General features: G+C 32.2%; 2 protein-coding genes across 8 annotated transcripts in view; one reads left to right on the top strand and one right to left on the bottom strand.

The window, feature by feature from the left end:
- Window positions 1-1,895, top strand: part of LOC114330439 (intraflagellar transport protein 122 homolog) — a 123,369-nt gene extending 121,474 nt beyond the window's left edge. For both annotated transcript variants that reach the window (XM_050652709.1, XM_050652708.1), the window contains one exon: window positions 1,441-1,895. In XM_050652709.1, coding sequence (XP_050508666.1) covers window positions 1,441-1,832 — 392 coding nt within the window. In that variant the 3' untranslated portion in view covers window positions 1,833-1,895. The remainder of the gene's footprint in view (window positions 1-1,440) is intronic.
- The window catches only part of LOC114330442 (calpain-B), a 510,388-nt gene that overhangs the window by 152,809 nt on the left and 338,365 nt on the right, over window positions 1-19,214 (bottom strand). For all 6 annotated transcript variants that reach the window (XM_050652714.1, XM_050652713.1, XM_050652715.1 and 3 more), the window contains one exon: window positions 13,126-13,261. In XM_050652714.1, coding sequence (XP_050508671.1) covers window positions 13,126-13,261 — 136 coding nt within the window. The remainder of the gene's footprint in view (window positions 1-13,125; window positions 13,262-19,214) is intronic.

The following is a 19,214-nucleotide window of genomic DNA, read 5'->3' as shown; positions in this document are numbered from 1 at the left end:
CAACCTCCATCCAATTATCCACGACCAGAGTGCTTAGGTCTCCTGCTATATTATCTCGCCACCGGAGTCGAGGGCGTCCGCGTGGTCTCCTTCCAGTTGTGACTTCCTCCCACACCAGTCTTACTGTTCTTTGGTCAGAACGTCTTCTGAGTTCTTCGAGTTCTTTGTTAGTTCTTATCCTATATTGTCCTGATGCTTCATCCAGCACACTACCAAAGATCTTCCTTAGGATTTTTCTTTCCCAAACACATAGTCTCTCTTCGTTTGCCTTTGTTATCGTCCACGTTTCGCTTCCATACATCACAACGGGTCGTATGATTGTTTTATAGACCTGTATCTTCGTACGTCTTGTTAGTTGTTTCGATTTTATAAGGTTTTGGAGGGCATAAAGACATCTGTTGCCGGCCTGAATCCTGTTGTTTATTTCTTGTGATCCGTTATTGTCTTCAGTTATTGTTGTTCCAAGATACTTAAATTCTCTAACGCGCTCAAAGTTAAAGTCATCGATGGTGATGTTCTGACCGATTCTGTCTCTGCTTTGGTTATTGCGGCCCATATACATATATTTCGTCTTGTTTTCGTTGATTTGGAGCCCCATCTTCTCTACTTCCTTCTCGAACCTCACGAAAGTCTCCTTCATCCTTAATCGTGTGTTTCCTATTAGATCGATATCGTCTGCAAATGCCAGTAGTAAGTTTGATCCCGATTTCTCCGATTTCCAGGAACGCAACTCATCAATATTGGCAATATCATTTTAAAGTCTTGTACTTTAAAATGTATAATACATGCCTGAATTGCCGATATAAATGAGTCAGATTAAATAAATTATTAGAAGAATTTTTTACTAAGCAACAACATTTTTGTTTATTTAGTATTATTTTGTATTTTGACAACGACACCCGACTTGGGCGTCGAAACGTTAATAAATTCATTTTTTTGGTAAAATTGTGGCTTATTTCCCATCGAAAATACTTAATTATAAAAATGCCACAAGGAAATAGCTTCAGAACAACATATAGTTTATCTGTTTTATTACTTAGAAGTTTCTAGTACTTATATTATTTCCTTGTTGAAATGAGATGAAATGAAATCTCAGTGTCTATATTATAGTTTTCGAGTTGTTCGTTTTTTTTATTCAAGTGTTATTGCCAATTTGAGTAGGTTTTACTGATTTCGTTTTTATTATTTCGTAATTCAGGAAGTGTATTTATGTATAATAAGTATCCAAAAGTCGTACCATATTATTTGGAATTTTGGTGGATAATACAATATTGTTGCGCTATTGGTTTTTGCTATGTTAGGTATTTATCTGAATATTCTTATAGTGAAGGAATATATTTAGCATGCACATAAGTTAACGAAGAGTTGTTGTACAGTGATATGATAAAAGTTCCTTGTCTAGTACTAAATCTCAAATATTAATCAACCTTTATATTTCAGAGACACCAATTATCGAAAAAAAAGAAGAAAATTGGAGGGAAAACATATCCGAAACTCAGCAAACCTTACAATTGGATACCTCATCCGAAGAAGAAATAGACCCTTTTACTACCAAAGTTATCAAAACTAGTGAATTCCAACCGATAACAGTCGGTAGAAAAACTCTTTTGTCTTTAGACACTGCCAGTGTTTTAATATGTAGGTGGCCCATGCCTCTACGCCATCAATATTTTCGAAACCTTCTCCCAGAATTACACATTAGCATGTGTGATTTTTGTTTCAAATGTTTCCATGTTGATGATTTTGAGTTGCAGACATTACAAAACGGATATTGTCCCTTCTGTAGAAGCTCTGCTACTAACCTAGTAGTGGAATCCAGTGATGATGTTTGATATTAAATTTAGGTGTTTAATAGTACTGTCTCCAAGCTTTAATATATGTAAGATTTATTTTCATTATTGTTTTATTCACTGGAGTCATAAACAAAATTTATTTATAGATCCACGAAAATATGACTGGATAAAATATATTGGCAAATATAAAAACTATTCTAAATATGTAATACATTACGTTATACTATCCTAAAAATCGGCAATAATGTACCTAAATTTAGCCAAAATTTGTGGGACCTATTACTAACCGTAAAAGACTGATGCATCTACATGTCAAATACAGAAAGATACTAACGAAAACTTTTTAAAGGAAAAGGGTGAATGATTACAGGACTGTATCAACAAGTAACCAAAAAGACATACTAGATAAGCACCCCATTCTTATCTTAATAAAGGGACACAAATTATTATGCGGAAGTGGCCACCTTTCGCAGATATAGTAATAGCCAGCTAGGTAGAACAATATCGCGCATCTTTTTAGCAATTCCAAATGTTGTAGTGAAATCATCGATGGTGATATTATAATGTACAATTAACCTGGATGGTAAAAGAGAGGCCCAGGAGTTGGATATTATCTTGGATAACGTAAAAATTAATATCTAAAGAATCACGCACAATCACACCTTATATTATACTCTTTAGTAAAAATTATTAGAATTATTTTTTTGTTGTCCAGCTGAAAGGAAGATTGTTAAGAGGAAGTACTACTATCTAACTTTATTGCTGGATCAATTAAAAACTGATTACGGTAACAAAATGGACAGATGTACAGCACGACCAAATTCACTTTGTATTTGAGATTTGGATGCGCAATGGTGTTGACGTTCGGTAAACCGAGAGCTATCAGTCGTAAGCAAAACGTCGCGGGGCAAATGTAATTGATTCTACCGAGTGATCGGTACAGAGTGTTCATTCCTTTCCTGTCTCTTTTACGAGTTCTACGGTCGTCTTTCGCTTTTGCGCATCTCAAATACAAAGTGAATTTAGTCGTGCTGTATATACAAAAATGTTACCTTTTTAACTTTTTCTTGGCAATGTAACATTTTATAAAAATGCTTTATAATCCCTTTACACAAATTAAATGAAACTGGCTATGATATATTTCTTTAAGTTTACATCAACAGAAATCTTCAAATATTACTTCTACGTGTTTATAATAAAATATGTCTAATGGCTGTAAGGCTGTAATTTCAATGTATTTGGTTAAACGATTCTAAAAGGGAACAGACCTACGACTTAAATATTTTGTGTTGGTATCATGTGACGTCACTTGCTGTGACACCGATGACGTGCAACGGTATTTATACTGTACGAATATCTGTATAATAATTGAATCGTTATTTTTCTAATGACATGGTAAATATTCGATTTAAAACTGTCATCTATAATAAATGCTGTTTAAAATAAAGGAATGAAAATAATAAAAAAATAAAGATCAGTCCCAGTACGACCTGAGCTAGTTCACGCCAGACCTAGAATAATTCTTTCAAACCCGGCGAAATTGCGAGATTGGGTGAATTACGCAACAGCACTATTGTCGGTAAAAATTTAATTCAAACGCAATTTTCTTCGACGTTGGATCTTAAGAGGCTACAGTAGCGCGTCATCAAAAACGGAAAATGCGTTCCAAGATTGCGGCTTTAATTTTGAATATTTTGTCGAGATATTTGGCACACATATTCGTAATATAGTAAAGAATGGCGGTACAGAGCCCAATTTGAGAAATATGTTAGAATGTGAAAATTACAGAAGAACAAAAAAATACCCTTTCTTCAAATAAACTTTTTTATAGTGCAGTCACTGAAGGTTTTCACCTCTGATTTCGTTGAACCTCCATCGATTTTCATGAAAATTGGTGAGTAATTAGAGGATACCTCAAGGAACAAAGGTGACATGATGCCAACTTGCGCTTTTACCCTGGGGGTGGATGCCACCCCTTCTCGGGGGTGAAAATTATTTTATTAAAAATAATAGCGTAAGTCGATAGAGGGACAAATTATAAGCAAAATTTGTCATATAAAGTTATTAAAATAAATCAACACTTTTTGAGTTATTAAAGGCCAGAAATTTTATTTTTTCGTAAAAAAATGCATGTTTTAAATCGGATTTTCACGTATAAATCAAAAACTACAAGCTTTTACAAAAAAGTTATTAATACTAAAATTGAAGATAATAGAAAATTGAATACATTCCTCACATAAAGAACTAGAGTAATGTTAGATCAAAGTGAGTTATTGGCAATTGAATGTGTATTTTTTTCGACCAGTACTCAAATCTAATTATTCAAGCTTAAATAACGGGAAAACGATGCAATGTATAAAATATTCCTGCTAAACATTTTCCAAAGTATCTCGGAATACCTATCAAATGAGCTTCAGAACAAGGTAATAGCGTCGAAATTAAGCAAGTTATAATGAAAATAAAAGAACCGTTTCAAATTTTTTAGGAAAAAGTGAAAAATAAAACATACGCCATTTCCACAAAAATTAAAATTTATAGTAATCCTTACAAAAACTTCTTTATATTAGCATAAGTAATGTTTTTGATAATTTTTACCGGTTTAAAATGCATATTTTTGAAAAAAAGATATGATTTATAAAAATCATAATTTTTAAAATTATTGTAATTCTCATATTCTTTTGATAATAACTCCAAAAATACTCAATATACGTAAAAAATTATATATAACCCAATTTTAGTTTTCTCTGTGCCAAATATTTTACCTGCTCTACTATTTCTATAGGGTAAAAAATAACCGAGATAGAAACGTTTAAATCTTAAATTTTGCTGTGGGAACCATGCAACCGGGGTAATTTAACCTTTTATTTTTAAAAAAGTAAGGGGTTTAAAAGATTAGGTTCAACGAGCTTAAATATCACTTGGAATTAGCTTTCAAACAGTCTTTAGATGAACCTGATATCGTAAATACGAACAGAGTTATTAAAAATAAAACAATAACATTTTTTGGAAAAATTTTTAAAAGATAAATTTTGAGAAAAATTTTGGAGCATAAATTTTAACGCTATCAACATGTTCGGGGGCTCATTTGATAGATATTTTTAAGTGCTTTGACAAATGTCTAATAAGTTTATGTTATAAAATGCATCAGTTTCCCGTTATTTCAGCTTGAATACTTAGAGTTTTTTACTCGCCGAAAAAAATATACATTCAATTACCTATTACTCACTTCTAGTTAACATTAAAAGGTTTTTGTAGTAAGGGGTTTATTTCATTTTTTATTAGCTTCAATTTTGACAATAATAACTTTTTTGTAAAAACTTACACTTTTTGAGTTATTGATGAAAAATTATTTAAAAACATGCATTTTTCTCAAGAAAAATTAAAATCTTTGATCTTTAATAACTCAAAAAGTTTTGATTTATTTTAATAACTTTATATAACAAATTTTTCTTGAAATTTGTCCCTCTATCGAATTATGGGGTTTAATAAAATAATTTTCACCCCCGAGAAGGGGTGGCATCCACCCCCAGGGTAAAAGCGCAAGTTGGCACCATGTCAACTTTGTTACTTGAGATATCCTCTAACTGCTCACCAATTTTCATGCAAATCTATAGAGGTTCAACGAAATCGGAGGTAATAGCTCATATCCACCTTCAGTGACTCCACTATTATCCCATGCCTAGATTTTGTGTCACGTTGAAACTACTAAAAATTGTTATCTCTAACAAGAAATCGAAATTATTATAACTAATAACTGATTAGGCAACATAGAGAAATAGTCACTGTCATTTTGACAAACCTGCGTCAGATTTATAAGTGTAATAGCACGATTCTCTTATCTGTTCTGTTATCTGTATCGATATCTGTTCAGTGCAGTAGTGTATTATTTTAAGAATTCATTAGTGTTGATCCATAGGAAAGTAGTGTTTATTTATAATTAATTTATTATATTTTTGTGTAATAGAACTAAGTTGTTGGACTATGTGAAAAAATAGATTATTGTTAATTGTTAGTTTTACTTATGGTATTGGAGCCCAAGCGGGGATTTTTACAGTTACTCGAGCGCGTCAGATTATCACATGGGGAGAAACCTTGTACCCTATAAATGTACCTCGACCATATATTGGCTCTTAATACAGGGGAGTTCGTTAAGGGAGGTCCGAAAAAAATCTATCCTCGAAATGGCCAGATTAAGATAAGGTAAGTTAAGTACATGCAAAATAGTGTATATTTCAAAAATCTGACGATATGAGCGAAAAAGGGCGAGTCACAAAGTTTCACAAAAAAAAGCGAATATTTCGCGAAATGAACGTCAGATCGAAAAACTAAAAAATACTTTTTCAATATTTTTCAAAAATCTATCGAATGATACCAAACACGACCCCCACGGAGATGGGTGGGGTAAATTTAAAATTTTAAATACGAACCCCGCGATATTTCGTGAAATGAATATTTGACTGAAAAACTGAAAAATACACGTTTTCAATATTTTTGAAAAATCTATCGAATTACATAAACACGATCACCCATGGAGGTGGGGTGGGTGGTTACTTTAAAATCTTAAATGGTAGCCCCCATTTTTTATTGCGAATTTGGATTCCTTACGTAACAATAAGTAACTTATTCGAGACGTTTTTTCGAATTATGGATAGATGGCGCTATAATCGGAAAAAACGATTGTTGGAAAATTAAATTAATAAATGGAAAGTCCCCCACTTTATGGAAAACTTAAATTTTTTTGATTTTAGTACCTACTCTTCACAACCCAATAGGTTTCCATAACGCTCAAGTAACTGCAAATTTAGCATACTTTCCTCCCCTACTATTACAGGTACCTAAGTATATTTTACGTAAAAATATTTCGAATTCTAATGCGAGTATATAATGTTTTAGAAGGATTTTTTATTCTAGAAATATAATCGATAGTTTAAAATTTAAATAAAAAAACCAAAATACACGCTTTTAATACAATTTTTACTTATTTTGGTTTATTTTTATAAATATTTATTTACTTATATTAAAATTGTTTTCTATTACTTCTATTTAGCACGCCTATGAGTATAATGTCCCAATATGCCGACGCACTGTTGCCAAAGTTTCGCAGAACTTTCGAAAAAAGGTGTGCTACTATCTCACGAAGTAATATTGATGACATGCTAATGTTGGCTCTTAAGAGTGCTATATAAATAAACATTTAAATTATGCTTATTGTTCGAAATTTTAGGACGCAATTCTGTTTATTAAAGAATACCTTTATATTATTTATATGATATACATAGTAAAACAGAAATGCTACAATTTTCGTAACATGGTGTCGTTGAAAAGAATGGGAAAAGAAAGAGGTTTTAAGGGAATCGGAGCAAAATGCAAAATTTTGAAGCATGTCAAAATTTTCAATGTGTTTTAAATGTGTTCATTTTTTTTCGAATCCTGAGAAAACTAATAAATATTTTTGAAAAATTTAAACTCAGAATGAAGGATTACATTATTACCGAGGGCCGAAAGTCCCTGAAAACTTCTATAATGCTTATTTTAATAAGTTACAGGGGTGAAAATAAAAGAAAAAAATTAGTGTGATTTTTAACTGCAAATATTTCATTCAAAAGAAGCTTTTTATTTATTCTAAGGTACTTTCGGCCCTCGGTAATAAAATAGTTTTTCATTCTGCGTTTAAATTTTTCAAAAATACTTATCAGTTTTCTCAGGATTAAAATTAATACATTTAAACCACATTGAAAATTTTGACATGCGTCAAAAGTTTTGCATTTTGTTACGTTCCCCTTAAATAGGTACAATTAAAGTAGGAAAGATCCATAATGGTCACATATTTATGTTGTTTAAACAGGCGCAGCGTGGACGCTGTCCAATGAATAGTTTAAATATTTTCTAGCTTTTACTATTTCGGCGACTTTAAAACAGTACTTGCGGTTGCAACTCTGGAACCGGAAGTCCCAGGTCATCTTGGGATTATACGCTGTCATTCGACACCTCATTTGTCATTATATCTGTTCTAATCACGGAGAAGTTGTGTTCACGGACGGACAGACACATGGAAATTCAAGGTTTTCACCATTTTTTTAATGTGTAGGTAAAATAGGTGGAGAGAATATCAGAAATAAGTTTAATTTTTTGTTGGTTATGTAACATTTTAGAATTGTGCTCAAATGCTCATGATTTTTTATATTTAAATGGTTAGCTTATGTAGAATTGGTGTTTCGGTTAACAAAACTACAACTGTGTTAAGTTATGCGCTTCGTGAAACTTCTTCGTGTTTGATCTATGTCACTCAATTCTAGGTGTAGCATACAGGATGATTCATTAAGAATGTCCAATCTCTGGGTTGTAGATACTAGACCTCACAATATTAAGATTTAACCCAAAATCACTTAAATAAAATGTGCCTCGTTACTGAGTTACAGGGTATTTTATTTAAAAATTTAGTAAGTATTATTATCCTGTTATTTAAAACTATTTGACATATCATTGTCATGCTTTGCAGAAAGTGTAGTTACCATACACCCTACTAAATTATGATAAATAAATGTTTCTGGCTACTACCAGAGGCGTACGACAAGGGACAGGGAATAGTTTGCCCTTTCCAAATTCTACGCCACTGGTGGAACTGCTATTTTAGTACAATATTTCCATTCTCCAATACTTTATAGGTAAATAATATGCTCTTTATTCGTAACGATTAAGTCATTAGTTTTCGAGATATTTGAAGTTGAAATGAAACGGCACAGCTATTTTGATTAATGTATAGCGGCTCTATGACGAACTGATGAAAATATTAAGTTCAATTGGTCTGCCGTACAGAGATCGCCGTATAATAAACAATATCTATTACGAACAAACTGCAGCTGTTAGAGTAGGGGATCAGTTAACAGACGACATAAAGATAAAAAGAGGTGTGCGACGGGGATGTATATTGTCCCCATTATTGTTCAATACATATTCAGAGCACATTATGAACCTAGCGCTAACGGACATAGACGAGGGAATACTTATAAACGGAAAACGATTGAACAACATAAGATACGCTGATGATACTGTCATTTTTGCAGACAGTCTTGAAGGTCTGCAGACACTTGTATCCAGGGTGGCAGAAGTAAGTAGCAGGTTTGGGCTTGATTTTAACATCAAAAAAACCAAATACATGGTTATAAGCAAAAATAGGATACCACCTGGTCAATTACTAGTTAACCAACATCTTATAACACAAATCACCAACTTTTGTTATTTGGGTGCAAACTTAAATGAACAGTGGGACCAATCGACGGAAATTAAGATAAGGATCGAGAAGGCAAGATCAGCTTTCGTCAAAATGAAAAAAATCTTTAACAGCCACGATATAAAATTGGAAATAATGGTTCGTTTACTAAAATGCTACGTATTCTTCGTTCTTTTATATGGCGAGGAGTCATGGACGTTAACTGAAGCATCACTGAAGAGACTCAAAGCATTTGAGATGTGGTGCTATAGACGCATGTTGAGAATTTCCTGGATAGACAGAGTTACCAACGAAGAAGTTCTATATAAAATGGGTAAAGAGCGCGAACTAGTCGTAACCATAAAACGTCGCAAACTGGAATACCTGGGCCATATAATGCGCAATGAACAACGATATGACCTACTTCGGACCATACTTCAAGGTAAAGTGCATGGGAAAAGAGGTCCAGGACGAAGAAGGATAACCTGGCTGAAAATGGTTTAACTTAACCACTACCGGAGTTTTCAGGGCAGCAGTCAACAAAGTCAGAATAGCCATGTTAGTGTCCAACATCCGTAACGGATAGGCACCATAATAAGAAGATAGCGGCTCTTTCATTTTTAACTTCAAATATCTCGAAAACTAATGATTTTATCGTTACGAATGAAGAGTATGTATATTATTTACATAGAAGGTATTGGAGAATCTAAAAATTATGCTAAATAGCAATTCCATCAGTGGCGTAGAATATGGAAAGAGTCAACCATTCACTTTCCCTTGTACGCCTCTGGTAGGAGCCAGAAACGTTTATTTAACATAAATTAGTAGGGTGCACAGTACGTACACTTTTTGGCAAGTATGATAAGGATATTTCAAATACAGTGGAACCTCGATAAGTCAGATAAATCGGGACCGCGGTCGATCTGGGTTGTCGAAAATGCGGGTTAGCCGGAGAATATGGCAAAAATACATAAAATATGTAACTCCATTATAATTGCAAAACCATAAAGTACATATGCATAGTACATCTAAATTACGTAAAGTTGTATACAGTATTATTCATTTCTTGGTAAAAAACTCACGTCAGTTTCGGTTTTGTTAATTTCGTCTGACGAAAATCTGTCCGGGTTAGCCGGATTTCCGGGTTACCGGAGGCCGGCATATCGGGGTTCCACTGTACTTTTAAAGTACTGGGTACAAATAATTTTTAAATTTTGAAATCAAATATCCCTATTACATAAATATTAACTGTTTGTATCCAGTACTTTAAAAATATTTGATATATCGTTATCATACTTGGCAGAAAGTGTAGGTACTGTACACTCTACTAAAATGTTTTAAATAAAGCTTTCTGGCTACTATCAGAGGCGGACCACAGGGGAAGTGAATGGTTGACCCTTCCCACATTCTAGTGCAATTTTTCGATTCTCCAATACTTTTTATGTAAGTAATGTACTCTTCATTCGTACCGATAAAATAATTAGTTTTCGATATTGTAAGTTAAAAATGAAGGGGCACAATGTCTTAATCAAAATAGCTGTGCCGTTACATTTTCAACTTTAAATATCTCGAAAACTAATTACTTTAACGCTACTTATGAAGAGTATGTTATGTACATAGAAAGTACTGGAAAATCTAACAATTATGCTAAAATAACAATTCCATCAGTTGCGTAGAATTTGGGAAAGGTAAACCATTCACTATCCCCTGTTGTACGCCTCTGGTAGTATCCAGAAATTATTGTTTATCATAATTTATAAGAGTGTACGGTATCTACACTTTCTGCAAAGTATGAAAAGGTATTGTAAAATTTTGTAACTCAGTAACGAACCACATTTTATTTAAGTGATTTGAGTTAAATCATCATATTTTGAGGTCTAGAATCTACAACTCTGAGATTGGACATTCTTAATTAATCACCCTGTATAAAACTTACAGCTATAGAAGTGTTAGATGCTGAAATTAAAGAATGTGTTAAAAACCCTTGTGATATATTATCAGAAATGGAGCTAGTGTTGTCAACGAAAAAGTCGGTGAAGAGTTTTTATTAAAAGCTCCATCGATCTCTCCAAATAATATGTTAAGAGAAAAGTAAAATCATTTCTGGCAAAATGTAGCTATTAACTACATGCGAATGAATTATCCCTTCATAAACTAAATAAAAATTGGTCTTAATTCCTGAGTAGTTATGGAGCCATATTGAATATTTCTGCCCAACCTACATCGTCAAATTAAAATTAATGTTAAAAATTGTTTTATTTTCACTTCAAAACAAGATTAACTATTCTAATTGGGAAATAACAATTTGACTTGAAAAAATAATTTTATTAACATTTCGACTTCCATATCGGACGTCGTTGTCAAAATACAAAATATTAATAAATTAAACAAAGTTGTTGTTGCTTAGTAAAAAATTTTTCTAATAATTTAATTTAATCTGACTCATTTATATCGGCAATTATGACATATATACATTTTAAAGTAGAAGACTTTAAAATATATTTATAAGTTGTGTTCCTGGGAAGACTTTATTGAAAGATATCATTCGATTACATGAAATCAACTTTAACTCAGGAATATCCGTCACAAAAAAATAGCATGTGGACAGTGTGATTCTCGTGAGAGATTCCATAGTAAATCACGATGAAAATTAATAATCATGGAATCTCTAACACGAGAATTTTACTGTCACCGTTGCATGTGGTTGTCTTTTAAAGATAGACCACATGCTATGATTTTTTGTGACGGATATTCTTGAATTAAAGTTGATTTCATGTAATCGAATGAACTATCTTTCAATAAAGTCGTCCCAGGAACGTAACTCATAAATATTGGCAATATCATTTTAAAGTCTTCTACTTTAAAATGTATAATATATGTCTGAATTGCCGATATAAATGAGTCAGATTAAATTAAATTATTAGAAGAATTCTTTACCAAGCAACAACATTTTTGTTTTATTTATTAATATTTTGTATTTTGACAACGACGTCCGATGTGGAACTCAAAACGTGAATCAAATTATTTTTTCAAGTTAAATTGTGGCTTATTTCCCAATTAGAGTTTGCCTAAGAATAGTTATGTAATTACAAAAATGCCACAAAGAAATAGCTTCAGAACAACAAAACAAGATTATTTTGACGTGATTGCCAATTCGGAAATCGATCTTAAAATAGAAACCGTATTCCGATGTGGAAAAAACGTAAAAATAATCTTGTTTTGAAGTAGCGTTACGGCTTGTTCTCAGCGAAAATATGAGGAAGAATAAGAAATTAGGATGAAGTATAAGTTCAAATATTATTTTCTATTTCTTGCTGTGAGAAATGCAAGTCACGATAGAACTTACAAAAATAATACATAACACTAATAATAAATAAACAACACCATTTGTGTTACATATTAAGGGGAATGGCGCAAAATGCAAAATTTGGCAGGTAGATTCCTTGCTAATACTTTATTAATATATTTCCTAAAATGTAACTATATATCAATAAACACTGCACAAAATAAATTAAATAATGTAAAAAAATAGGATTTTATTTTTTTAATCACTCTAAATTTGATTGGAAAATTTTGAAATTTGGCAGGTAGACTCCTTGGTAATACCTTATTAATATATTTAATATAAATCCTATAATATCGAATAAACACTGCACAAAATAAATAAAATAATGTAAAAAAAATAGTACCACAAATCGGTTTTTATTTTTTTAATCAATCTAAATTTGATTGGAAAATTTTGAAATTTGGCAGGTAGATTGTCAAAAATTTCAATGTGTTTTAAATGTATTAAATGAATAATGAATAAATAAAAAGTTTCTTTTGAATGAAATATTTGCAATTAAAAATCACACTAAATTTCCTCTTTTATTTTCACCCCTGTAACTTATTAAAATAAACATTGTAGAAGTTTTCAGGGACTTACGGCCCTCGGTAATAATGTAATCTTTCATTCTGCGTTTAAATGTTTCAAAAATATTTATTAGTTTTCTCAGGATTCGGAAAAAAATGAAAACATTTAAAACACATTGAGAATTTTGATAGGCGTCAAATTTTGCATTTTGCTCGTTCCCGTTAAGACTTGATATAATAAATGTTAATAAAAACTTTTTCAAATGTTACCTGATTTCAGTGAATAATCTAAAATATCTTTCAGTTCCATCCAATCTACTTCCTTATCTTCACCAGCCAATTTTAAGAAGAACTGGTAAACTTGACTAAATTCTTGCTTCTCTTCTTCTGTAGGTGGTGCTGCAACCTATACGGATAACCGAATATCTCTTTTATTTTATTGCTATTACAGTTTGCTCTAAAATCCATAGCTTGTAGCATTGAGAGATGCAGCAGAAGCAATATAACACACATCTAACGGTTTTATAATCTCAAGCAAAAACTAAAAAGGTGTCTCTTTATTAACTATTAACATTTTGCATTATGTAGCTCTGTGACATTGCCATGCAACCTTTTGAGACATAGTTTTTTAATATTTCCGATACAATTGCTACATCTAAAGAATTTCAAGACCATTGAATCGAACAATAATGAACAGAGCACAATGGGCAAATAAACAAGCACAAAAAGATCAGGGACTAGAACTAGAAGAATAAAAATTAATAAAGAAATCGTTATCTAACCATAGAATGAGAACATTAACAAAACTATCCTTTTTGTGGTGAAACGTCCAGTAGTTACTAGAGATTCAACAAGATTCATGAAATCTAATATGGTGAGATCTTTCCCATCATGTATTGTTTGGAACAAAAAGTAGTTACATATGCTGGGGCCACAGTAACGTCTAATGCCGTTAATTAACGCATTATTACAGACATGGCAAATAATGCGTTAATTAACGCCTTTAGACGTTATTGTGGCCCCAGCATTAGAGCCTTCTAAATTAAAATGTTTATATGCGTTAAATTTGTTTTTGTATCACGCTTTCCTTAATTTCTACTTTATAATTTAAGTTGCTTAGTTTTCTTTTTAAACAAAAATTATATTTTTAGCCCGTCGATTTCAATAGAAGCTCAGCCACGGTTTTATCCGTTTGAGAGTATTGAATGATGAAATCAGGGAGAGTAAAATATGTGAAAATTGTAGAGTTTCCTGGAGAAATCTGCGTGAAAATTGAATTTTCTTTTATAAAGTAAGTCGCTTGTGCTACGGCGATTTTCTCCCTTCATTTTATGAATCAATAGATGAGGTATTGATTCTATTTTGAAATGTGATTTCAAAAATGTGCCCGTGATTTTCTCTTTCATGCAGTGGCGGCTTTTGAGGGTAGGCAGGATAGGCCGGGCCTACCCAATAATTTTAAAAGCTTTAAAATTGAAAAACATATTCAATAATTATGTTAATGCATGTAAATAACTTCTAAATGTACTAAATCACTCAATACATTAGCTTCCGTTAAAACAACTATGTTTATATATATTATCACAGAAAGCATTGAATCGTATCCAAGCATTTTAAATATCATTAATAGGCCTGTTGAGAGCTGGCCGGACCCGCTCACATAAGATCTCCGTACAAAAAGCGTTTAAAGTTAAACAGCTTGCCGGACAACGATGTATATTGTCGTGTTATGCTTGCTGTTTAGGCACCAGACGATCGGGCCTTCGCCGACCATCGTTGCCACTTGTAACGTAATTATCGAATTGTAATATAAATTTTCTTTTAAATTATGATAAAAAAATATGTAACATAATCTATAATTGTAACATATTTTTAAATAAAACAACACAATTGCAAACAAGTGCACGGTTGCGCAAATAAATTTTAAAAAATTCGTAAAATTCGAAAAAAAAATCACATTTACATGACTTCTATATCGCCTGATTGTATGCAACTTATATATGGCAACACTATCGCCGAGCATTAGTTCAATTTTCACTGTTATCTCTGTTATCTGTTATTACTAGTTGCACTAGTAATAAAAAAAATATGTATACACACATTGCCGGCTATTTTTTTGGGAGGGTCATGGATCTTGAGGGTGATTACTTTTCTCTGATGCAAGGTCACTTTTAGTCTTACCACCAATAGGATAAGTGGGTTTTCAAATATTTGGGGGGGGGGTCATGACCCCGTGACCCCTCCCTCTGGATCCGTCACTGATTACACATAGCTATATGTAATTTGCTGACTTGGCCTACCCAAAATTTTACCCCACCAGCCGCCACTGCTTTCATGTCTCTTGAAAGTTTTTTAATTTTCACTATAAGGAACCTGCAAAAACAGGCATAATCGCACGTCATGAAAACGAAAAATTTTACCTTGGCAAAGTTGCGGAAACCAAGGAAACGATTTTCAGAAAAACGAACCAGGGTCAACTCTAAATTCCCTATACTTTTTGCTTACCTCATATGACATTTTCAGTAGGTAAAGAAAAAGGCACAAGGGATACAATCGTAGTTGAACGTCGTATTGAAATCCGACGGTTTATTTGATAATATCGTCTACCAATTCCATTTAACTATGTTATCGAAAACTCACATTTCCAGGATGCGTTTTTCCCATTTTTTTTTTAATTATCCAATTTATAGCATACTTTTTTATCCATTAGTATGGAAACATACATTATTTGTATTTTTGTACATTCGGTAGAGAACATTCATTTCGACTGCAAATAACGAATTAAATGGGCACGCCAGGTTTTCTCAACACGACTCTACCTTATCGGCAGAGTCTACGAGAAGTGTACGGTAAATTGAAGCTGTAATTACAAAAAAAGAAATATGTATGTCTTTGTACTCACTTTATAACGCTCAAAATTACGGGATCTGGATTTCAATGCATATTTTTTTTATAATTCTCGTATCAAAATTCCGCGTGAAGTTAGTCGTATTGATGACAGTTGAGAAAACATGGGCGACCCGAATGAAATATTACTTCCTCTACATTTTAGTTTAGCCTCTTATCCATAGATGCCGCACAAGGAGCGATAGAAGTGTTGCATACATTTAGACAAATACAGTCCGCCTAATATACTTACTATGGAGACCTGTAAGAAGGAGTGGAAACGCAATGCATCGTTTGTGGGCTAACTTTTCAACCTCTAATTCAACTTTCAGCAATCGCCGCTAGAGGCGCAAGTGTTCGAATAGGTGCTACAAATACATTAGCTCTTATGGACTTTTTAATATTTAACTCATTTTATTTTTGTTTTTAGCGTAATTAGACATTAATTTATTGGTGGATTGTAGCTGAATATGTTTTATGCCAAAAATAAATTATTTTAACCTTATAACATATCGACGTGTGGTAAAAAGTGTATTCTTTATATACCATTGTAGATGGAGATGTGACATCAAATTTAAATTTGTCATTACTTTAATATGTAGGACAGCTTATTTTGAAGCGGAAATATTTTGTCACATTATCTAACTGCCACATTTATATACCAATGGTATTTCAACTGCAAATTAATTTTTTAATATCTTTGTAACTGATATCAAAAAGTTTGTTAGTTGAAAAAATTGACTTAACTGTACGTAATTGTTTTTAAAAAGTTTAAAAAGTTATTTAAATAATTTGAAGTATATTGATCAATTTTTTTTAATTATTCTTTTTATCAAAATTTAAACTGCTTTTTTTTAATACTTCATTTATCTATATTCTGAAAGCTTACCTATCAGATGTTTAAATTTAGTTAATAAAAATATATGTCTATAACCTACGCAGACGATAGTCTGACTTTTATAAAATTAATGTTAATTTTTGTGAAATATTTTGTCTCAAAAAATGCATTGTTTCGACAGAAAAACTTTCAAGATCGTCCTACTATTATCACTATAATTTTCAGGTTAAAATAAAAACCAATAATAGGCACAAATTTTATTTACACCGAAGGAAATAACATACAAACGAATAGGTTTAATCCACGAACGTTATAAATAACATAAAGACAAATCTTTATAAAAAGTCTTTATCAACTTCGTTAAGTTCCCTTTTGAATTTTTTATCGGAACGATAACTCGATATAAATCCCGGTACGAAGCAAGTTCTTTTAGTGTAAGCTTTCTTGGCACTCATATTTAAATAATATTAACCACCAAAACCAATAATCTTATATTAACTACGAATAATTAATTATTTTCGAAATTTTCACATTCACTCCAATGCAAAAGTAGCATCTATTTCTACGCCACCGCCGCCCTAGCGAGAAACCAAGCAAACAGGCAAAATTGTGTACAAAAATTTCAAGGTCGTCCTATCTCGATTCCTCTCCTCTGTGTAGGTCTCCATAATACTTACCGTTGCACGTCATTATCATAGAGGTATATATTAACATAGAGTGAGCCTACCTTCCGCGCTTCCTGACGACAAGATCTCATGGACTGGTTTGCGGCATCTCTTTCTAACACATTGTATCGAGAAACTAAAATGACATTAAGTGTGAGTATAGGCACGGAAGGGGAGGACTACGGTCGCAGCTTTACTATGCGTAAGAGTGAAACAGCACTGAGCCAAATAAAAAGGATGGTGTCGTCACTTCGCTCTGAATGACACTCCCTCTATGTTAATATATAACTCTATGGTCATTATCTAAGTCAGAGATCTAAGTTGACATTGTTGCCCAATTACAAAAAATTCTTGAATTCATTTTAAATCAGATCTACCACATAATTTTTGCGGAAGTGAATTATATAACAAAACAAATTAATATTCAATGTAAATAAATAAAAACTTTAGAAATAGAAAATGAAGAATTAAGTTATAATCTTACGTTAAAGTAAATAATAAAAACAGTAAATATAATAAAACAAATACTTATAGTAAAGAATAAAAACAAATATGAACTGTCATCACCGCAACTGTCAAATAAATGTTACCAAATTATGCCAAAATATCACCTTCCTTCGATTAGAATTACAGCAGCAGTGTGTTCCGAACAAATGTGCTTCACAAAAACGCTTTATAATCCATTTATACAAATTAGATAAAATGTATTATTGTGTATTTCTTTAAGTTAACATATTAATAGAAATTTTCAAATATTATTTCTACGCGTATATAATAAAATCTGTCTAGTGGCTGTAATTCCAGTGTACTCGGCAAAATGATTCTAAAAAAGAACACACCTACCGCCTAAATATTTCGTGTTGGTATCATGTGACATCACGGGCTATGACGCGGATGACGTGCAACGGTAAATATATTAGACTAAGTATATTTTGTTTTTACAAATGATAAAATAGGCCAATCAATGTTGTTGCAAATCATTCAATAATTTCAGCATTTGATTTTATGGGACATAAATACATTGGAAAATAACTATGTAACTATAGAACGGGCCCCATACAGTAGTTGCAGGTAACTTTCATTTTGTTATATCTTGAAGTATAGTCTGATAAAGAGGGCATGTAGATCATAATGGATACATACAGTGATGAGCATGCTAATAACCGGTAAAATAACGCAAAAGATGGAAAACATATAAGGTTGTGAGTTCAAAAGAGATGAAACTAGTAGAGGTGGAAATTATCGATATAAATGTATAAATTAACATTACATTGCATAGTTTCCCAACTTTAAACGTATCGGAGAAGTATGGCAACTGTAACTGTGACAGGAGAATTTTATAAAGTACTTCAGTCACAGACGTCTAAAGGTGGGAAACTACACTCACCGGCAGAAAAAACCTCCACCCCAAAAAATGGGTTATTTTTAATGTCTTGTATTTCCTAAACCTGATGTCCGATTTAAGTAATTTTTTTATATATGTTATAGCATTATTCTTTAACAATATATCGCTGTAATAATATCGTTGCTAGGCAGGTACATTGGTTTTGCCGTACGTTTTTACATTACACAGGTACAGGTTTTGTATCATTGTATACAGGGTGTACGAATCAAACTGTGTTTTTTTCTCAAACTTTGGAACACTCTGTGGAATGTTCTAGCTTTTATAAAATACTGAAATTAAAACCCAACTATAGCTTTAGGTTTTCTTAACATTCTGTTTTTTGATTCATTCGCTTATGTTGGATAATAAAAAAAGTTAGGCACTTTAACAACTACCCCTGTTTTTCGTCAATATAGGGTGTTTTTAAATAAGTACGGCAAACTTAAAGAGGTAATTCTGCATGATAAAATAATGACAGTTTGCTTTATAAACGTATGCTCGCAAATGCTTTGTTTCCGAGATAGGGGGTGTTGAAATTGTTCTTACAAACTGACGATTTATTTATTGCTCTAAAACGGCTTGTGAT

The sequence above is a fragment of the Diabrotica virgifera genome, chromosome 6, assembly GCF_917563875.1.
Source record: "Diabrotica virgifera virgifera chromosome 6, PGI_DIABVI_V3a".
NCBI classification, from domain to species: Eukaryota; Metazoa; Arthropoda; class Insecta; order Coleoptera; family Chrysomelidae; genus Diabrotica; species Diabrotica virgifera.
Note: the sequence above shows the minus strand (reverse complement) of the source record. Positions and strands in the feature narration are given on the sequence as shown.